General features: G+C 42.5%; 1 protein-coding gene across 3 annotated transcripts in view; it reads left to right on the top strand.

Moving 5' to 3' along the window:
- The window catches only part of GAREM1 (GRB2 associated regulator of MAPK1 subtype 1), a 99,746-nt gene that overhangs the window by 65,661 nt on the left and 10,927 nt on the right, over positions 1-23,158 (top strand). The window contains exons 3-5 of one of the 3 annotated variants that reach the window (XM_056483979.1): positions 9,828-9,958; positions 19,083-20,000; positions 20,121-20,261. In XM_056483979.1, coding sequence (XP_056339954.1) covers positions 9,828-9,958; positions 19,083-20,000; positions 20,121-20,261 — 1,190 coding nt within the window. Of the gene's footprint in view, positions 1-9,827; positions 9,959-19,082; positions 20,262-23,158 lie in introns of all 3 variants that reach the window. The other 2 variants (XM_056483978.1, XM_056483980.1) reach the window with 2 other exon arrangements.

Below are 23,158 nucleotides of genomic sequence, written 5' to 3' on the forward strand. Positions count from 1 at the left end.
TAAGGCAAAGTTAATGATTAAGCTCAGAGGTTGCTGCTGTTATTTTAGTGAAAGTTTTGACTTACCAAGAAATAGAAGAATGTGTGTGAACTTGTTTGGGAGAGCTTCTTTCACTTTGCAAATTTATTTTTAAACAGATGGATACCAAATCCAAAAAGTTGTGTGGTGTAAATCCATAGCTTGCTTGGGGTTAGGGTCCCTGGAATCCATATTGTGGTAAAAATCTTAAATCTCACATCTTAAATCTCTCCCTAAAATTGCAATCTCTCAATTTTTAAAATCAAAGTGAAATGATAGGATTCAGGGCAGGCATAACACAGAAGCTGGAAACTGCTTGTTTCTAATTTGCAGAGGTTGGCTCTCTTCAATGCAATCAAATTTTGGTCCCCTAAAATTATTAGCCCTTTTTTCAACTTAGAGAAACTAATCTGTTTGTCTAAGAATGAAGCCTCTTCCATCTCTCTCTATAACATTCTTCTGTTTCCACAGGTGACCAGTTTCTTTTTTGAATGCTGTCTGGTTTTTATCTTTCTGTCAGCACAAAAAATAATTTTCATCTTTTTGAACAGATTTAGGCACTGGAATTAAAAGAATCTGTTCCACTAGAACAGCACTGAACTATTGCTGAAACAGTCCTGAAATATTGCTGCTCTCAGAAAATACTCCAGTTTCTTTCATTGACACTTCATTTGCACAAGAAACTGAAGTTGACTGTTTAGGAACCAAAATGGCAAGAGGGAAAGGTGGATTTTCTGTGAGGAGGCATCTGATGAGGCAAGGGAAGGATGTCATTGGGTTGCTGTACTCAGTAGGTACTGGTAGTGAATAATCCCCATGCAGATTATGGTCTACAACTGCACTCCTGCTGGTGCAGGCATCAGGAACAGATCTTGTTATTGTATTTTCTCCAAATGATTAATTACAAATTTATTCTGAAATAAAAGGAAAAGGGATTTTCTCTGTCAACATTGAGGAGGAAACCTTGCCACATTCATAATTTCTTCTGAAATTGGTTTTAATGAGGTGAGTTAAATGTGGTATAAAGACAAAATATTTGGATGCAGCTGTGATACAAAATCCCAGCATGCTTGGCTAACCTTTAACAGGTATTCTAACATAGTCTGTTTGAGCCTGCTTGAAGCTAGTAACATTAATTTCAAATGTTTACCAGGAGTTTATTCTGTTACTCTCATCTCAGTTTTCTTCTGTGCTTTAATTAAATGTTAATCTGTTGCAGACAACCATGTTTGTTTAATGTATGTATGTTTTGGAATGGATGTATACTGATTATTTGGGAGGAGATCACCTAGCTATGACTAGATCCAAAGGCAGATTAGGTCTGTGTGGCTTCTTGCTTTTAAAGGTATGTAATGTCTTTCACTAAAATAGAAAAACCTATGGACAGAGTAGTGAAAGGTTCTCTTTAGGGTTTTATCTGGCACCCAGGGCAAGGTTTGATGTTCAGCTTGCATTGACATATCTAAGCTCAGTCTCCACTCCTTGGGACTGATTTTGAGCCCCAAATCAATGTTAATGTATAAGTGAAAGCAATGCATTTACTTAGTAAGGCAAGTGTTTCAAAGTATAGAAAGATCTGTAACATTCTCACCTTTGATTCTGCCTCATTTTCCTTTCTGGTGGTTTTTGCTGGAGGTTTCTAAGTGAGGGATTAAGTTGTCTTTGCCTTCTTATCAAGGCTTATGGTGGCAGGCAGTTCCACTTGGATGCTCTCATAAGGATCCTGGATGCTGCTGCTGTAGGTTGGAGCCTTAAGCTTTCAGTGACTATTAAACATTGTCATAACTGAGATCTGCATGGATGTTATCCACTCCAGTATCAAGGCAATGTTTTGCTCATACTCAAACAAGGAAAGCTTTTGTCACCTCAATACTGTTTCCTGCAAGCTCTGGTTTGGTTTAGTTGGGCTCTCTGTAGCTTTTCTCTCTTTCTCTCTATTCCTTTTTGAGCCATGGTCAGTGTATGTCTTTATATTCTTCTTCTTCAACAGGAAACTTACCCCAGCTTTTGCTAACAGCAATTAGGAAAGTCAGGCAGTGTGGAACTCACCAGAGTCCTCTGCATGGTCAGCTGAGTGTGTGAACTAACACACTGCTTCTGGAACATACTCTTCATGTCTGTTGGAAGCACATGGGAAAGGAAGAAAATTATGCTAATTGCAGGTTAGATTGATGATAACCCACTAAGTTAAATCTAGTTAACTTACAGTCCAGACACTCAAACCATGTGACCCTGTAAAATGGAACATTTCATTGTGGTAATCTTGTATTTGTGATGATAATAAGTTATGAAACAAAGGTTGGAGGTTAGGCTTGTTTTCCCTGTCTGTCTTTTTGCATCATCTGTAACCTAAAATTCCCTCTCTTGCAATATCTGTGAGTTAAATCTGCTTTAAGCTATCATCAGTCACCATTTGAACTGATTTTTCTTTGTTATGCTGCCAACAGAATCTTTCTGTCTTTTTTGTTATGCTACTTACGAATCACAAAAGTAAGATAAGACAAAAGAGAATGCTGGGCTGCACCATCCCCTTTGCTTTGCCAGCACAGGATTAGAGGGTTTGATTAGCAAGCATTGCTTTGCTGTGTGGGAAACTTGGTTGGATTCCCTGCCTTGATCCCTCAGATGGTGTCTGTGCATACACACAGGTGATGTGTCAGTGGGCTGATGCTCTGCTTCAACATGTCTCACCAGGCTGTGGTGCCTGACTCATTCTCCCTTGGTCGATTGGGTATTTGTGCCACAGACATGACACAGTGGGGAATAAAGGCATTTAAGGCTTCAACATCTTCATAATACTTCCAAGAAGTAGAACTATTCATTCTGAAGGGCTCCTTCCCCATGAAATGTTACACAATATCTGCTGACTGAATGTGCCTTTGTGCCTTGCCCTCTGCTTTGCAGTGCCATAAGTTTGGCTCCAGTACACTTAATGAATTCTACTTGTGTCATGTTTACTTAGATCTGTCCCTAGTTCATGTTCCATCTGTTTTTTTAATACATTTCCAAAATTTCCGGAAGATTGGGTATAGATTGAGACACAGGAGGTCTTCTTCACTCCTCAAGAAAAACTATTGACAGGCAGTTCTTAATAAAAAACAGAAGGAATATTTCTGTTTCTTGCAGCTGTTTCAAGGTGATTATGCCTTAGGAATCAATCTAGTTTCTAGTTTGTGTCCCAGCTATCATCCCTTGGAAGCTGTGCACCAAAGATATACTTGTGTATTTTCCTGTTGTAATCTCCACCCTTTTATAGTTTCCTGTATGCCTTCAGCAGGCTACAATATGGAAATAAACAAAGAAGTTCTCATGAGTAACTCCAAAAAATATCCTCTCTGCCCCCAAGCCATTTTTCCATAGCTCTCAGAAGCTGTTGGTGTGGCAGATAAGGATGAACCTGTGCAGCTGGGTTATGTTGCTCTGTCTTTGGCTGAGGGGTTGAACTTGCCATGGCACTGCATCCATGTTCATCTGCTGCCACATCCCAGCCTGAGATGAAATCAGCAGCTCCTTCAGTGGAGTTCAGAGATAACAGAGCAGGTGATTGACTTTCCTGTCTTCTCTGTGAGCAGTGAGCTGCCTGCACTAGTCCATTTGTGGACTGCTGTCTGCTCCTGCTGTTAAAAACAGCATTCTGCAATTCCATTTACTCTTGCAGCTTCTTTCTGCTGAGTGTGCCTGCCCTGTCCTCTCCTCTGGAGAGCTGGGGCAAATGCTCACTTTTGACAAGCTGGAAGATGACAAAAGCAAAGCAAGATATATTTCCCACTCATCATTACTTCTGCATGTCTGCCAAACCCTTCCATGTTGGTTCAGTGATAGGTCCCTGAAAGAGCTTCAGTATTAATTTTACACCATGGTTCCAGTTAGCCACATGATAGCTCAAAGATTGTGATGGGCTCTTCTTCCTTTCCTCAGGTCTAGACAGCTACAGCCACTGCTAGGACAACACTTCTTGCAACAACAAAGTGCCACGTTTAGATTCCATGCAAAGACATGCTGGCAAATGCCAATCTAAGTTAAAAGTTGACTATTTTTTTAATTGCAGGTAGGCTGAAGTGTTATGGTTTTAGCTTAATCTGTTATTTTATAGAGTCTTTATTTTGCCATGCTCTCTTGACTGACTTCCTTATCTAAGGATTAGTTGGAGATGAAATAGCTCTACCATATGATCTAATTGATGGGCTGACAGGGGAGACCATAAACTGATATTTCCTTCCATTTTCGCCCACGAAAATGAATTTATATCTGTGTCAGGCGTTGAGGAGATAAAGACTGTACAGGTGCATCTAAGAATCAGATGTTGATTTGATCTGTTGAACCAGATTTTGGCTTATGCTCTTCAACTCTGCCCAGTTATATCAAAGATCACAATTTTGTGAATAAAAATAAAGTAATTTGCTATCAGCATTATGCACAGGAATGCTGAAAAATGTAAGCAAGGACTGTCTTTTTCCAAAGTGATGTTATTCTGGCAGGTAGACCCTTTCCTTTTTGAGTAGCTCTGCAGTTCTTTGAAATACTAAAATGCAGTCAGCAGTCAACAAATAATATGAAACATAAACCTCTGCAGTACTTTTGCTACCCTGCTGTGCTGTCTGCATGTTCTTGGGAAGCATTGGGCCATGCACACAGTCTCATAGAGGGCTGTGAGACTTACTAAATAATCAAAGCTGCTGAAAGACAATACAGCTCCTGCCTCCTTAGAGAAACATTTAGCAGCTAGCACAGCTGAGCAGATGTTTCAGTGACCTTCCATGTTTCCTATTGATGACATGCTTTTCTTTTTTTTCTTTAACAGAGTTTCTTTTTCCATTTTTTTTTTTTTTTTATGAGCATAAATGTGCTGTCATGCTTTTATATCAATGAAAATTTGACTATTTGTCCAGCCAGTGAATGCTTGCCATTACCTGGATCTAGGTACAGTGTAGACACTGTACAGAATGAATGTTTCTGTTTTGGAAACTGCTGGGCTATTTGAGAGTAAGGGGATGTTACATCACAGAAATAACCTGTGGAGCTGGGCTGGATTTAGGAATGAGCTGGGCTGGATTTAGGAATGAGCTAGGTTGGAGTTATGAATGTGTGTAAGCCTGCAAGAACCTCAGCAGTGAAAGCAGCAGAAGATGGGACAGAAAGGGCTGATTAATGCCCCCTGCTCACAGCCATTCCAGGGCCAAACTGGCAAGAAGGAAGATGGACTGATCTTCCTGCTCCTAAGGGGGTTTAATAAATGCCTTCATAAACTGGAGAGTAAGCACTGGTTTAGGTCCTTCTTGCCTTTTTAGCTTTCCAGACTCATTTCTACCAGTAGTAGATTTACTGTCTTTGCTGTAAGTACCTTCACAGAGAAACAAGAATTCATAATCTACAGAGATAATATATACTAGGATGAAACTGTTCCAATACTGTGCCTGCCAGAGGCCAGACAGAAAGATAAAGAGATATAAAGCTTGCAGTAGTTGTTCATTTCTCCCTTGCATTTGTCTGCAGAGGAATAGCCATACGTGCTCAGTGGACCATGCAGGTATTATGAATCTTTGATCCTTCTGAACCTTCACTGATTTACTACAGAAACATTTCATTATTCTTTTTGTGCTGGTGAGAGAGAGGGGTGAGCTTCTATAAAAGTATAGTTTTAGCTTTTTACTTTCTCTGTATTTTTTTTGTTAAATTCCTAATTAACACAAACTGAAATTGCCCTGTGGTTTGTTCCAAGTTTGCTGTCAGTTTTGTAAAGTCTCCCAATGAAATTGTGCCTCTTACAAAGTGTAATAAATTTCCACTTTAACGTGCAGTCAAGCCATACTTATGCCCATTAAACTTGTGTTTCAGCCGTGCTATCTTTGTTTTTTTCATGGAGGTTTGAATAGACACCAGGAAGAAACATAGTAAGAAATTGTCTGCTTCCACCCCCTTGCTTAGTTAGTTACTGACATCTGGTTCAAATGTGTATTGTAGGCTTCTCTTCAGCCCCTCTTTCTCTCCTTCCAACAAAAACGCCTGCTTTTTTTTTTAATGAGGAAATAATTTTTTTTAAAACTGTCTATAGAAAAATCTCAAATTATAAACCCATCTTTTTCAAGGAAGAGGCATTTTAACATCTAGCCCTGACAGCTCCATGCCCAGCATACTTCTTGATTTCGTAAGAGGCAGAGATTAATGCTGCCCTTCTGTTCTGTGCTTTGGGATCTGTGTGTACTGCTCTGTCGTCAACCTCCTGGTGAACTGCTGCTCATTAGCAGTGAGGGCACAGACAGCTTTGTGTTTGTGAGGCTCAGCTGAAGGACGGGGAGGATGGCACAGATAGCACACAGACAGCTCTGAGCGTGGCTTTGTACCCAACCAAAGCTCCCAATGATGATTGCTTTTTTTCTTTTTTCCCTTTTTTTTTATTTCTGCAGTAAAGAGCAGACTCTGCTCCCAGTTGCACGCAGCCTAAAGCATTTGTTGTGTGCTGAGGAATTTGGGCATTTTTTTGTAGAACTTTGGGTTGCAGGGAGTAACTGGCCTTGCCTTGCCACCAGATTCACTGTTGTTAAATATATAACAGCCATAGAAAAATAGTATTATTATGCTTCCAAACAGAGTAACTAGAGAACCTAGAATTAAAGGCCAGTCTCATTCAAAGGTCTGGATGAGTGTTGTTCATATCATGCATTACTATTCAGTATTTTGTTTTCCTTCCTTGTTCATGTGAATTCGTGCTTTGTTACTGTGTCCAGCTCAGTTTGCACTCAATTTCTTTCTGAGCCAGTAAAATTTTATCACTGCAGCATATTGCAGTTTCAAAAACCTATGTAGCTTCCATGCAATATCATATTCACCTCTGTTCTGTGCATAAGCATGGAGTATCAAACCAGAAGTAACTCCACTGACTGTAAATCTGTCTGAGATGACCTAAACTTGCTGTGGTTTGAGTTTGGGGGTTTTTTTTTGTCATTAAGAACTCCAGTCACAGCTTGCCTCAAATGGTAGCCACAGCCAGGAATCCTGCAAATCAGACCTCTGGATCCCAAATTGGGCAATCATTTAGGGCTGCATCCCAATGGCTGTGTCAGTAGCCAAAGGGGATAACAATCGACAATAAGCACAGCCTCAGGTCAGCCCATGGTAAAGGAACACTGTGTGACTTCTGTTAAATTTAAGAGCATCCTGCCCTTAGTGACTATCTGAAGTACTTTTACTGGCTCAGTGCTTTAGAGTAGTGGTTTTTCTGTGCTGTCAAATGCTCCCTGGTGCAGCTCACAGTGCTGCTGCACAATGTCCTGGCACATCCTGACTCCGTGCACAAGGGTGCCTGACTTCCCTCAGCTTCCCCACTCCTCAGTTTCTTTTACAGGAAAGTGGGGTTCTTATGAGGGAAAGGAGCTGTGCAGCTGGGGAATGAATCTTCCTCTTGGTTAGTCTGTGGCTGACAGAGAAGTCCTGAAGATAGGATTTTTATGGTCTGTGGCAGGCTGGGGATTAAAAAGCACAGTTCTCTCTTCATCTCTCTGTGTGCGTGCTTTGGCATCAGTCATAACACACTTCCCAGCATCAGCAGCTTCCTGCTGATTTTTCAGATTCCCTTAGCCCAAAGGTCTTGGCTGCCTGGCCCTTCTATTGCTTTGCACCCAAAATGGACAGGCTGAGGAATGCAGCTTTAGTATGCTGGCATGTTTCTGTTGAGTATGTGAACCATTTTTCCAAATGCTTGTCTGCTGTCAGGTTTCCTGTGGCTACCCATACTGTCTGCCAGGTACAGCTTTATCCCTCCTACAGTTTGTATTCTTAATCCCAGAGGTACTTTAAAGTTTGTGGGAAAAGAGTTTTTCAAGATAAGTGGGTATGTCTACAATGAAAGTTTTTGATACCTTCAGTAAGCAATTGAACAAATTTACAGGGAAGAGAGCCTCTGGAGCTGCTGAGCCCAAAACTTCATCTCTGCTCTGGGTGTCCAAGTGCTGGGTAGTACTGCTAATTGTGTTTTAATTCCAACCTCCTTACACAGCTGTTGCTAACTCCAGGCTAAGCTGGAGTGGTGCACAAGACAGACCTTTGGTCTGGCCCAGAGAAGCCATTCAATAATGGTTCAGCAGGAAGGGCTTCCTCAGGTCAGACCAAAAGTCTTGTGGCTTCTACCCCAGTGCTGGTTGCCTTGGTTGAATGTCAAATCATAGCATATTCTGAAGCAGATGTGAAGTTGGGAAAACTCAACTGATTTTGGAAGCATGATGAAGGTTATTAAAACACTGGAAAAATAGCCTTGCAGTGAGAAATACAAGCATCTGTAGTTACCCTGCTGATAGTACTTCAAAGTCACCACCACCACTTTAGAAAGACAAAACATATGGAAGGGTATAAAAAGAAATCCTCTGCCTTGCAAGTTGATATTCAGGGTTACAACCACAGAGCTCTTAACATACTGATTAAAAGGGTGTGTGTTCCTGGCAGTGGGTGCTGGGGATGGGCAGCAGTGCTGCACCTCTTGCTCTGGCACCTCTCCTGGGGCTGGGTGGGTGGGTACACATGTGCACACACCTGGCAGGGGACAGGACAGCACACTCTCATGGGTGTCAGGGCACCCAGATTTTGGGTTTGTTTCATCCTCTGCTGTGGTGTGGCCTGAAATAGTCCAGTGTGGGTGAATTCTCCAAATGTGCCATAGAATGTGATGGGATGTAAAGGGGCAGCAGGGTGTTGAGCCCAAGAATGCTGAAGGAGTGAAAAAATATTTCTGTAGGTGGCTGACATCCTCATGTACTGGATGTATTTTAATGAAGTTGAGCACTATTTGGAAAAAATAATCCAGTGCATGCATTGCAAATCTTAAAATGTGATTTACAAGCGGTCCACCAACCATTGATTTTATTCAACCTTTTTCTCATTTTCTAAAGCTGTTTCTTACATCAAGTCTTGATGAGACCAGCCTTTAGCTTAGTAGTAGTTACCATTTCTAAATTTGGAAAGATCACTCCACTGATTTTAAGCTTAAGTCATGCAAACAGTAAATCTGTCTAAGCTTTTCTTATCTCTGTATTTATAAAATAAAGTTTTAAAACTTTGTGTTCATAGTGCACACAGGTGATTGATGTGCCTGGCTGTCCCTGGCAGGTCTGCCTGGGGTGGCTCCCTCCATGTTAGCTCTTGCCTTTTACAAGAGATGGAAAATAGCCAAAGGGAGGTAAAATTAGCAAGAAACACTTCTATCTCATGTTCTTCTGAAGGCAGACACCTTCAAAAGAGTTTTAAATGTGTGTGGTTTATTATCTTATGTTAGCTTAAGTTCTCAAAGGGCTTAGTTTATCATTAAGGAAAGTTAGATGCTGTTCCATTCTTAGGGAAGCCTAGGGGTAAACAGCCTTAGGTTTATCCTGCCATTTTTAATAGCAGTTTGATGATGATAAAAACAAACCCAAAGTCCTTATGTTTATTGTTTTGGGGTTTTGTAGTAATGGGTGTGGTTCCTTTCTGTAAAACTTTTAATATTAAAGGCCCAAAAGTGCTATCTGTACAGATACTATGATACTGAATTAAGTACACAAATGCAAATGCCTCCATAATTATTTACTATTTCTAGAGAGCATGTTATGAACCAATCTTTTTTGATTTCACTTTGGCTGTCACACATTCTTTTCATTCCAAGCCAGTGGAAGTGGGTGTCTTTCATGGCAGGTTCAGGAGACTCTACAATCTTCTTGTTTGGCTGCTAATAACTGGAAAAATTGACCGAGCAAAATGGTGAAGAAGTTGAGCCAGCAGTTGCCACAGTGACAGTTGTCCAATATAAATATCTTACAATTCTTCTGTTTATCATCTGTTTTCAGGGCAGTTTAAGCTGCTGGAACAAGACCGAGATATTAAGGAGCCAGTGCAGTATTTTAACAGTGTGGAGGAGGTGGCTAAAGCATTTCCTGAACGAGTTTACGTCATGGAGGAAATAACATTCAACGTTAAGGTAGTCCCTGAATAAATATTTATCCCTGTCTAAATGATTAACTGTTACAACCTTTATATACACGGTGAGAGAGCAGCGCTGCTGAGTGGGAAGTGTGATTTTTGAGACAAACCAGCCTTTAGGTGATGGTGCTCTTTGGGATCATTTCTGCAGTCTTAAATCAACATGTCCTCTAAGGGCTCTCCTGCTCTATGGCACTTTGGGGAGCAATCCTGATGATCCATTCAATAATTCATCTAATTAGGATGCTCCTGCCAGATTTTAAACAAATGTTGTTTGTTGCCCCCTTTCTCCTCCCCCTCCAGCAGTCTGAATTTCATTCTCTGCTAAGCAGCAGCTGCTCAAATCCCTCTCCAGAAAGCCTCTTTCTCAGGGAGCATACAGGGTGAAATGATGGGGTTGCTTGTCTCAAAATTGCTGCAGCTAAATAGCATTGTGAATAAAAAAAAAAAAAAGACACAGTTGTTCTCTGTGTGCATGTGTGTGTTTGCTTGTGCACAGCTCTTAGGCTCATGAAAGGGTCACTGATCCCACGAGAGGGTTTGCTGTCACCCAACACACTGCAGTGCAGTGGCATAAAACAGAGAAGACACAACTTGTTCTTCTTTGCCCTATGTACATGTGTGACACTGCACAAGGTAGGTCAGCTCTGCCATGACAGCAGAGTGGTCTGCAGACTTACCTGGTTGGTTTGAGCAGCAGCACCATCTCAGACTGGTAGAAGGGCATCCTAGAGCTGGTGTGCGATGGTGGAGATCCATGTCATGTACCCTGCAGGGGAACCAGCTGCTACTGCTGCTGCAAAACCAGTCTGCAATTTCCTCCCTATGGTCCTATGGGTACCACTATGGGCTTTGTATAATCACCTTTTAATGGCTTTTTCCTCTTTCTTGCACTGCTACAGCTGGGAGACACCAGCTAGTTCACCATTTTTATGGGTGTAAGTGGAGGAGCTCATCAGTTAATGCACTCAGTGACAAAGACTCACGCCTTGCAAGACAGTGGGTTGTTCTCATTTGTGCTCTGCATTAACCTGAGCCTGTAAAACAGAGGCTTTCATGAATGAAGGTTACATGAGAAAGTTGGAACACTTCTGTATCTTTAGGCAAAGGAACAAGAAAGTTTCATCTCTGATCAGAAAAAAATCCTTGTGACTGCTAGCCTTATCCAGAACTGTGCTGTTATTTCTCTTTTGATCAATGACCAAGCCAAGAGAGTGGCACAGCAGAATGTGCAGCTTTGATTTTCTAGTGCAAAAAGTATTTGTCTACAGGCTTGTTTAAACATAAAATGCCATATCTTGAGTTTAATGTGTGTGTTTTCTTAAAACTCTTTTTCATATGTAGCAAACTGAGAAGCAAGCATAGCTTACTGTTAGATATCAAATCCATTTTTAAAAGGTTTTATAGTGATACTCCTTAATGTAAATAACAGTAGTAATAATCCAGGTTTAACCTAGTTACACAGTTATCTTGGCAGTATTCCTCTTGGCAGTTTTTCCAGTTTCATGGAAGTCTATTCCAAGGTTATCATCTTCCAAAAAATAAATGAACTTAGCAGGATTTATTAAAGTGTTTAATAACCCTTTGCATGCAAGAGAATTATGTACGCTAAAATTTTAATATAGGAGAGATTCTGTCAAGCTGATTAGAGCAAAGGGAGGAATACTAAGTATGGTTGATTCTGTCCAATGCAGTGAGCCTGTTTAAATTCAGAGGAGAGTATCAGAAGGTAGCTAATCCAATATTAAAAAAAAAAAAACCAAACCAAAAAAAAAGCCTAAAATATCTGATGAAGCACTTAAGATGAGAAGGAGCTCTGAAGTCTGGAAACTCTTTCTTGTTCCAAACCCTCAAGTCTTCAGCAGATAATTTTTGAAGAAGGAGCGTGTAGAGTGCCAAGGTGACCAGACAGTCACTGTGTGCTTTTGTCTGTGCTTGTCAGGCTGTGCCAATGCACCATGGTTATGATTCCACTTGGTGTGAACCTTGCTTCTGAGTGTAAATCCTTGGAAAATGGATCCAGCAGGATTTCCCAGCTGCCATTCACCAATCTGCCTTCTTGCTGTGGTGGGCTGCGAGATCATTTCCAAGGGGCTTGCTTTATGTTTGCTTCTTGTAATAGTTGTTAAAGGGAAAATCAGCCACCTTATCCTGGAGAGGCAGAGGAGATGGTTCTCCCTTCCTTCCCTGTGCTTTTGCAGCTGAACAGGCTTTCTGGGCAGTGTCCTGAGCAGGGGATTGAGGACCTGCTGGGTGTTTGAAGGACAGCTCTGACACATGCCAGCAAGTGCCACTAGGAGGGAAAGGTGGTGTAGATGAAATTATAGATTAAATAAACTTTTGTAAGGGCTCTAAGTACTTAATAGCTTTTTTGTCCATATGTACTGCACTTGGATATCCATTTGGTTCAAGTGGTGGCCAGCAACATCTACAGGCACAGCAATTTAGAGTGTCCTGGGGATAAGTGAATTTCACTCAGCCAATAGTTTAATCTCTTCCTGATCGAAAAATAGAGACATTCTGTCCTTTCTTCACTGAGCAGATAGGTAAGAACCTCTTTTGTATTAATATTTGGTGCATAATTGAAGAAGATTGTTACAGCATTATGCTACAATTATGGTAATTCTTCAATTTTCTATTGCTAGGAACAAAATACTAAGAATGTTGAGTTACCTCAGGACCCTGTATTTTGCTGAAGCAACAGTAGTAGATTTCTGCTTTCAACTGCTCTGGTCTCATACAGATGGCAGTGTGTACAAACACCCAGGAAGTTATTTACACTAAAACTTAAAAACAAAATAAGGAACAAACCCTCTTCCACCCCCCTCCCTTCCATCATACTGAAGGCAATTCACAAAAAGTTCCCTTAAAAAAGCAGCAGTATTGTCTGATAGACTGAACATTGGACAAGCCAGGAGTTCCTTCACTCTGAAAACCAGCCCACTTAGTGTTGCAGGACCCCTCAGATCTTCCAGAATAACATTTTTCTTCTGAAGACATCACTTGGTCTCTCTGGAGAGTCTGTGAAGCTGTTTGCAGACACTTTCTAGAACAAAGAAATGGGTTAGTGAATTAGCCCTATAATGATTCTTTTCTTACCTACCAAAAATATTCTATGACTGGTGTGAACTTTTAATACCTAATCTATTAGTCTTTTTTAATGTAATCCTCTTTTCACAGTGATTTAACCATGTTGGCCCACTGCACACTGTGCATTTTGGCAGAAATAAATCTGTAGCGAAAACTTCGCTCTCTTTTTCCCTTTTTTTTTTTTTTTTTTTTTTTTTTTTTCTTTTTTTTCTTTTTTTTTTCTTTTTGGCAGATGTTAATGCAATACAGTGGAGCAAAATCAATCTCCTGATTGTAATTCCAGTGCCTCTGATAAACTCACCCTGAGTTGCCATAAAGCACATACATAGTAGGTTGTAACTTAGGGTGACGTTCTTAAGTGCTGCAGTAGTGGCTTTCCTGAAATGAGGTGGTGTGTAGATTTTGGCTCCAGACTTTCAGGCAATTCATAACACTTCACCTCAAGAATTAGTGCTTTAGTGGCCTTGTGGCTTGATGCCAGCCTTGCAAAGCAGCAAGAGCCAGCTCCCAGCAGTTTGAGGTTTTTCTCCTTTTTTCCTTTTTCCCCCAGTACACACAAGCTCAATGCCTGGGTGTCCTGTGTTGGCATTGCAGTCCTGTGGCTGCCTCTTTTCCTCCTGGAAAAAGGTGTGTGGCTCAAGTAAGAGAGGCAGAGGAAGCAGAGCTGCTGATGATGTGTGCCTACCCTCAGTGGCTCCTGATGTCCCACATAAAGAGATGCTCCCTGTTACAGCTCTGAGTGTCACCTGCTGTGTTCTGGGTTGGCTTTAGAACACTGGTTTATTTGAGACATTCCTTAAAGAGCACTGAAGCCAGCTGTTAATGTAGCAATTAGGCAAAGTCCCTCTTATCTCAGAAGGAAATAAATATATATGCTAGCATGAGGACTTTTACTTGCTGATTCTGTCTTTGGAAACAGACATTTATAAAAGAAAAATGGGATACTGTCTCACTGACTTTTGCCAACTTCCTTGAAAAGGTTTTCTCTTTTTTGTTTCTGCTAAGAGCTCTTCTGAAGACACTGCTTCACATTTTAAAAATCTTTTCCCATTTTTGTGACCTGTAAAAGATATATGTCTCTAATATATATGATCTGGTAAATATGTGTGTAGTGCTACAATTGGTCCCTTGGCTCTGATAGTAAAAACCAAGTGTTGTAGCTGTGAATCAGAGACTTCACAGTTACAAAGTGCTCTAACAAAAAAAAATACTAATTGTATTTTTAAAGTAAATGCAATGCTTGCAATACTCTAATAAAATCTAGCAGGTATACCAACCAATATAAAGCCACAAATCATTGTGTGAAGGTGTTCTTATGTGCCAGTTAAAGACTTCTGCTTTGAAGTTTAACAAATTAGAACAATTGGAGTCCAAGACAGCATATTGACTTAGGTGATATCTATTATTCTAAGTTAGTCTTTCCTTAAGCAAGAGTATACCTGAGCTTTTAAAAAAATAAGTTTCCTAAATAATCATTCATTGCTTTTCTGAGTCCTGTCTTCTGCAGGACTTACAGTTGGCTTTTCAATGTTATTGAAATTGCATGAGTCTTAAAATAAAAAATATTATAGTGACTTAGACCACTGCTATTTTACAGTGTGTTTGGTAAAGTGTCTGTATGCCTGTAAACCTTCTGGTCAGCATCCTTGCATCAGCAGTGAACAGATAGTATGGATCAACAGCTGGCATTTGGAAGGGAGAAAGCAAGAGGAGGAAGTTCTGGTTCTGTGGGTCTTCTGCATTCATTGTTCAGCTTGAATATCTCCTAGAGATTTCTAGATGGCATTGGAGTGTAGTGTGGCAAACACTATCTCTTTCACAAAGCTGGGATCACTGGTTATTCTCATCTGATACCAATGAAAACTGGCTGAGAAGAGCAAAAGAGTGCAAAGTAAAACTGCGGGAGTTGTTCTTACAGCACAAAACATTATTGTTAAAATGTATAAAGCCCTTCTTGGATATGTGATGCAGCTGAATGAAAGCTTCTTGGATGTGTTCTGCCTTCTGCAGCATTACTTCTTTTCCAGAATTATTATGAGTTATTTATTTAGGAGTTTGCCACAAAAATTATTATTATTTCTGCACTAGTCTGTGATCTGGACCACCTTAACTCTGCCACTCTGCACTGCTGTCTTGTGTCCATCATAGACCAGTAATATGCTGTGTCCTGTCCACTGGCTGGGACCTGCCACTAACAGGTCCAAGTGTCTGGAACAGTGGAGGAAGGGCTCTGCTGCATCCCACCAGCCACTGCACAGCAGGAAGCAGAAAATGCTCTCAGCAGGGCTGGGAAGATGCAAATCCTGCTGGCTTGGTGCTGAAAGCTTTGAGGGTAGAGGGAGATGGGTCTGGTGTGGGGACTACCCATTCTGCCTTCTAGGAATAATTTATGACATGCACTTCCATGCTGTCTGTAAGTGTGCTATTTGGCACAGAACCATAGAATTGTTTAGGTCGGAAAAGACCTTTGAGATCATCAAATCCATCCATTAACCCAGTACTTCCAAGTCCACCAGTAAACTGTGTCCCCAAGTGCCACGTCTTCATGTCTTATAAATGCTTCCAGGAATGGTGACACACTTTCTTGGGAAGCTGTTCCAGTGAATGACAACCCTTTTGGTAAAGAAATGTTCCCGATATCCCATCTAAACCTCCCCTGCTGCAACTTGAGGCCATTTCCTCTTGTCCCATCTGTTCTTAGGAAATGCTCTGCATGACTAATTCCTGGGCTTCTGGAGGCCCTGGGAAGCTCACCAAAGGCAGTGTAAAGCCAAGCTAAAGTCCATGGCTCTTTGTTGATTTTTCTGTAAGTTTTGTGGCCGTTGATAAAGTGAAATGTTTGAATGAACAAGACAGAGCAAGTCTGATATTCAAATGTCAATGCTACAAGGACAAAGTAAGGATCATTTAGCCTAATGATCCTTAGCCTTTGTAATCTGCAGAACAAAAGCTGAGCAGTATCTATGCACTGTTATGTCTTTTGAGGAGATATGTATGGTATATCTTTGTTGCCAGTATTCTGGAGCATATATTTACCTACCAATTTTAAAGTATAAGTAGCCCAGTGAGACATATCAGCAATTTTATCATCATAAATAGAATTTAGTGGATAGAGATAAATTTAGACTTTAAATTTCACATTTTCAGTTTCTCTTATAATTTTGAGCAGCAACTGATGCCTTGTATTTTTGTTTAGAAGAAAGAATGCAGAACAGTATTTTTCTCAGAGTGCTAAACTAGAACTATGGCATCATCTTTCTTTTTGCAGAGTATCATAGAATATACTGAGTTGGAAGGGACCCATGAGGAACATCAAGTCTAACTCCTTGTCTTGCACAGGACACTCCAAGGATCATACCATGAGCCTGAGAGCATTGCCCAAAAGCTTCTTGAACTTTTGTCAGGCTTGGTGCTGTAACCACTTCCCTGGGGAGTCTGTTCAGTGCCCACCCACCCTGTGGGTGAAAAACCTTTTCCTGATATCCAACCTAGCCCTCCCCTGACACAACTTCAGGGCATTCCCTTGGGTCTTGTCACTGGTCACACAGAGATCAGTGTCTGCCCTGCTCTTCTCCTCACGAGGAAGTTGCAAACTGCAATGAGGTCTCACTTCAGTCTCCTCCAGGCTGAACAGACCAAGTGACCTCAGCTGTTCTTCACATGGCTTCCCCTCAGGGCCCTTCACATCCTCATGGCCCTCCTTTGGACTTTCTAATAGTTTAGTGTCTTTTTTGTATTGAGGCTCCCAAAACTGCCCCCAGCACTGGAGGTGAGGCTGCCCCAGCTCAGAGCAGAGCAGGACAATCCCCTCCCTTGCCTGGCTGATGATGCTGTGCCTGATACCCCCAGGACAGGGCTGGCCCTCCTGGCTGCCAGGGCACTGCTGACATGTTCAAATTGCCATGGACCAGGACTCCCAGGTCCCTTTCTACACTGCTGCTCTCCAGCATCTCATTCCCCCATCTGTACGCACACTGAGGGTTAAATTCAGCCTTATTTCACCTGTAATGACCCTGTGACTGTATTTTTTTAGCAATGAAAGAATGTTTTCCAATGTTTTTAATTGAAAATAATTTTGTCTTTAAACATGCCAGTTGACTCTAGAAGCCCATTTGCTATTTGACTGGTTGAAGTGGATGACATCAATAAGTAGCTGCTCCACAAGACCTTCATTGTAAAACTCAGCCGTTTAGTTACCTCTGTGGTTTCACATCTGACCCACCATTTCCTCCTACAGTGGCTTGTTTGTTTGTGAATCTAAGCTGGCCAAGGAGGAGCTCCCACAGCTGTAGGCTGTGACATCTCCCTTGCTCAGGACAGTATCCCACAAGCAGTGAGGAAAAGCTGTGATCGCGCAGCATCGAGTGAAAAATCCAGCAGTGCCAAAGCAGCCACTTGCAGGGACTTGTTGAAACCAATGCTCTTAGAGAAAACACCCTCAAAGAGAAGGGTGAGATTGCATGGTGCAGGCACAGAGCCCTTATCAGCCCTGGAAGGCAGGGCTGTGTGACAGTTTGAGGAGGAACCAGTGACGAGCGTCACACGGCATTATCAGCACAAGCACCCGCCGTGCTTTCCTTCCACCTCGCGGCGTTTCAAACCGCCGTCAGGCCAGCGGTGCACTCTGTGAGTGAGTATTGCATAGCATAAATCCTGGTGGTTTCCTGGACTGGACCAATTAGTGTTTGTTTAGATAACTCAGGGTTTGAATGACTTCCTCTCCGGAAGCCTGGAGTGCTAAGGCGGCGCACCTCGCCTGGGCTGCCTGTGCCGTCACTCCCGGAGGCTTGCAGAAGAGAATCTCAGTTCTGCAAATGCAGGGGGATTGCAGGTCACATCTTACAAGAGGAAGCAATATTCACTGTGCTTGTCAGTTATTAACTTACTGGAATTGCAGCTTTGGTTTTATGCAGTCGCTATCATGTGATGAGACCAGGGTTTGAAGCCTGGAGTTTGAACTTCACTCAAGTCCGTGAAGTCTTTAGGGGTTTTGGGAGTGAGGAAGGGATATACAATTTTAGCATGTGTTTTCATTGGCAATTTCTTTATATGTTCAATTTCTCAAATAAAATGGTCTATAACAGACCAGTAGTGTTTATCTGGTGCACCTTCACTTACAAGCAGGAATCTGCTGCTACCAAAGAATTGGGTGGGTTCTGTTAGGTACCTGAAAAGGGCTTTTCATGTTAAACCACTCAAATATGAGGCAGAGCAATCTTGTCTATAAAGAGCTATTTCAGTCATAAGGAAATAACTTTGGGAGCAAATGAGCCTTGGACATCTGTTTTGTTGGTTTTTTTCTTTCCTGGTACAATTTCCATACTGGAAAAGCTCACACATGGCTGTGCATATGTTGTTTAATCTCTTAAATTGCAATTATGATCAAAAAATGAGGAAGGAAGTGTATGACTAGGAGAGCAAAGCGGAGTGGTGGGGGAGGGAGTGGGGTTAGGCATATGGGATAGGCCGATATTCTTGATTTCTCCTTCAGGGAATAGATGTCATCTGTCATTCCCCCTAGCCTGGAAAAGATTATATCAAAGGGATATGCTTCATCTGTAATGATGAAGTCACCTTTTCTGCTCCTCAGGGAGCTGAAGATGGTGAAAGAAATTTGTTTCCCTCAAGAGCCTGGCAAATAAGTTCTAATAAACAGCCAAAACAAAGGTATGGGGAAAAGATACCTAAGGGAATCCAGACATGGTCTGTCATAGCTGGACACATAGCTGACACAAGCAGCTATTTGAACTGCTGGGATTTGTGGATTTGCTCTTTCTTTAAAAAATGGTTATGTTGTTCTCATGCCTTCTTTGGCAGTTTCAGGTGCCTCATTTCTCTCAAGCAAGATGCAGGAGTGTGCTGAACAATTTTAAAAGATTACTTAGCTGAGCTTCAGCTTAAACAGCTTGCAATTGACCAGTTCAAATAAAGCTACTTTCATTTTTTCCGATACATAGTCTCAAGAGCTTTGATGTGATTTGAAGTATTGTCTTCATTGGGGGATAACCAAAATTTTTGTTATTGTTTTGCAGGTAGCTTCAGGTGAATGCAATGAAGACACTGAAGTTTACAACATTACCCTTAGTACTGGGGATGAGCTCACTTTAATGGGGCAAGCAGAAATCCTTTATGCAAAATCTTCTAAGGAGAAGTCACGGCTCAACACCATCTTCAAAAAAATCGGGAAGCTTAATTCGATTAGTAAGCTGGGCAGAGGCAAAATGCCCTGCCTCATCTGCATGAACCACAGGACCAACGAGAGCATCAGCCTCCCTTTCCAGTGCAAGGGCAAGTTCAGCACCCGCAGCCCGCTGGAGGTGCAGATGCAAGAAGGTGAGCACACCATTCGCAATATAGTAGAGAAAACCAGGCTGCCCGTTAACGTGACTGTGCCAAGTCCCACGCCAAGGAACCCTTATGACCTGCATTTTATCCGTGAGGGGCACAGGTACAAGTTCGTCAACATTCAGACCAAGACTGTGGTAGTTTGTTGCGTGCTTCGTGGAAACAAAATCATTCCCATGCATTTTCCCTTGCACTTGACACTTCCAAAATTCATTCTCCCCGATAGCGTGGTGAAGGGGGAGCTGTGGCACGAGCCCCTCATCCAGCACTGGTTCAGCGTGTGCCAGGAGCAGTTTGACATCGACGAGTACTCGCGCGCCGTGCGGGATGTGAAGGCTGACTGGAGCGAGGACTGCAAGAGCCCCAAGAAGGGCCGGTGCCCGGGGCACAGCCACGTGCCAAACTCGCTCAGCTACGCGCGGGACGAGCTCACCCAGTCCTTCCACCGCCTCTCCGTCTGCGTCTACGGCAGCAACTTGCACGGGAACAGCGAGGTGAACCTCCACGGCTGCAGGGACCTGTGCAACGAGTGGGCTCTGCTCTCCCACGATGCTCTGCAGTACCAGGAGTCGGGGGACAGCGGCAGCGATTACCTTTTCCCTGAGGTTAGCGAAGAGTCCATGTTCCTGCCCACGAAACCAGAGCTTCCTTACGAGGAGCTCTGGTTGGACCAAGGGTGTGGAAAGGGTGGTGACCAGCCTCTCTCTTGCTCCCTGGGTGAGAAGATCAAGGGTGACAGCTACAGAGGATCTTTCCGGTCAAAGTGTGGCACCGCATCCCTTCCTGTGCCTGCAACCGTCGGAACAACCACAAAGTCTTCAGATGTTTCCCTACCTCCACCTCCAGTGCCTCCCAAGTCAGAAGCAGTAAGTCAGGGTTATTTATTTATATATGTTTGTTTCATTTTTTTAGGTGGTGAAGAGTTTGTATGCAGATCTTTTTGGGGAATACTTAGTGGAGGGGGAAGGGCACATACAGGGCAAGGGAGCAGTCAAACTTTTTCAGCTATTTTCCTACCGTGTGTAAGTCATGTCTTAAAAGTCACAGGAGTGTGTTTAATATTACTGATCTAGTGGCTTAATCCTGATACTTTCAGGTGATGTTTATTTTGGGTTTCCTGCTCACACAAACAAGGTTGAAGAATTGCCAAGTCACTTTATTCTCTTGCTTTCCACATCATCTCTCCATGTGACCTCCGTGTTTTCTCATGACCAGAGTATATGGGACACGACCCCACTTGGAAATGCCTCAGATTGCCTTAGTGTATCTTCAATTAACAGGCTCTGATAATGAGAGCAGCTAGAATTTTTACAGATTTGAAGTGTTTGTTAATGAGAGATTGTCTTCTCCATTACGAGCCTGTAGCAGATTTTGAAGAATATTGTATCATTGTCCTCAAGGAAACTTTATCGAATTAGACCTGAATTAATCACTCTGTACTGCTTATTGTAAGAAAATAGGAACACTGCAGAATTGATAAATGAGCCTTCTAGAGGACTCAGTTGTAAACAGAGCATGTTTCCTGGCCTAAGGTTTTTAATGAAAACTCATGGGAGAGATCAGTTCTCCAAACCTGAAATGTCATGGGGACTTTGGAGGGAGAAGTGGAAATGGATTTGATCAATAGGAACTTATGTGGACTGGCTGGAGAATCCACCCATTATGTGGTCTCTTGGCATAGTCCTAAGAATTGTTAAAAAGAAAAAAAAAAAAAAAAAAAAAAAAAAAAAAGTAAGAAAGAAGGTTCCCCCAGGAAAGAGTGTCTTGGAGTCTTTAGCAAAATGTCAGTGCTACATGTATTGCATGAATCTTGGTGGATATCCTTATTTAACAAATTTGTTTTGCAGGGGCTTTTCACTTGCAAGCCCTATGGTGATTTCAAGAGCATGGCTGTACAGTAAATTAAGACTAATTTGAGACCAAACTGCAGCAAACCATGGTGATCCCATGCTTTTCCTTTTGCCATCTAACAGTCCAGCAGTGTTGGCTTGTAGTAGTAGCAGTATCCTTGACCTCATGAGTCAGGTCACAACCTGGCTGAAAGCTAAGCTGTGTTCACTGATGCTGGGTTAGATTTCTGTGGGGATGCTCCTGGCCAGGCTCTGTGCTTCCTGGGGAGGTGGACACCATGCAGGCACAAAATGCCCAACTAAGCCCTTGGACTGTGCCACCAAAACTTCCCCAAAAAGCAAATAGAGCAGCTTGAGCAGCCAGGAAAGGCAAGGCATTGTGTCTTCTTAGCCAAGTGTTTATGTGCAGTGTTAAGTGCAGGAACCCAAGAGCACTTCCTTGCCTCTGAGGTCAGGTATGCAGTGCCACTTTGTCCAGACTCTTGGACAAGTGCCCAGCAGCACCATGTTGGGATGAGGCTCCCTGGCAGCCTACACTGACAGCATGGGGCTGGTCCCACCCTCCTCCTCCTTTCCCAGGCACATCATCCTGGCTTCCCTTTTGTGCTGGCTCTGGCACTCCTGTGCCTGGGCAGGCAGCCAGGTCTGGATCTGGAAAATGATTAGTTTCCTGCTGATTTCTGTGAGCTGAACTGCTTCTGCACAGAGTCAGAGGAGTGCTGGATGTTGGGAGTGGGTGGTGGGGGAGGAGGGCTGCCCCCACAGCGAGGTGAGGGCTGTCCTTGTGGCATAGGGGTGCCTGGGTCATGCCTGAGACTTGATGGTCTTACATCATCCCTGAGCTATGGGCATGGGGTGCTGGGAGAGCTGTGGAGCACCTGCACAGCATCAGTGTGGACCCTCATCCTGGGGAATCCCCATGACTCCCTTTGGGGACAGCAGGGTGACACTTGGACTAAATGTGTCTGTTGCCATTTAGAGTTATTTTGGAAAGTGTGCAATTTTGTCATGTGTGTCTTACATTACTGAGGTAATATGTGAGTGCTGTCAGCAATTTTGATGTTGCCATTTTGGAGAAATAACTTCTGCTAAAGATATTAGCTGGGATTTAGAGGTGGGCAGGGGTGTAGCCCCGTTAAAAATAAAACAAAACTAAAAACCTACATTTCCATAGATTTTAATAATTTAGACTTGTTTTTATGGCTTCCTGGAACAGCTTTGGAGTATCAGTAACCTACTGAATTAATCTGTGGGCCGAGGAGATGTGTGCATGGTTTCCATGTAGGTATTTATAGAGTGAGTGGATCTCAGGAGCTGCTGGTGAGCATGAGGTTTAGTCATCACTCCCTCTAGAACGATATTCCATATTCCATAGCATTTCTGTGTAAAGGTTGGCTGGCAATTGTATTTTTGCACTAAATTTAAAATGTGTGTCCAAGAGCTGTTTGCAAAGGACATCTGGTATTTCAGAAGCTGTTCTGGTTTTCTTCTCTGCAGCAGGATGAAGCATTGTGATATATCACGTGTATTTTCTAAATACCTTTCAGAAAATCAATCTAGCATGAAGGCAGAAGGCGGAGAAGGGGGGAATAACCTCTGAATTAAGGCCTGTAAATTAGTAATTTCTTCATTCCCCAAACACTACTTTGCATAAAATCAGAGGCTGTTTTCCTGATTGATACAAAGCACATCCCTGATGGAGTGCACTGGAAGTTCAGCTCCTGTGGGCATGGAGCTGCTCTGTGTTACACTCGCAGTCATTCTGGTGACAGGGCAGGTTTTATCCAGGCAGCCTCAGAGCTGCTCACTGCAAGTGATGCCCAGATTCAGCAGTGACACCCCAGGGCCCCCGTGGTGCTGGCAGGGCTTGGGGTGGCACAAGGAAAAGGAGCAGAGATCTGAAAACCAGCATA

Source organism: Oenanthe melanoleuca, chromosome 2, assembly GCF_029582105.1.
Source record: "Oenanthe melanoleuca isolate GR-GAL-2019-014 chromosome 2, OMel1.0, whole genome shotgun sequence".
Lineage (NCBI taxonomy): Eukaryota > Metazoa > Chordata > Aves > Passeriformes > Muscicapidae > Oenanthe > Oenanthe melanoleuca.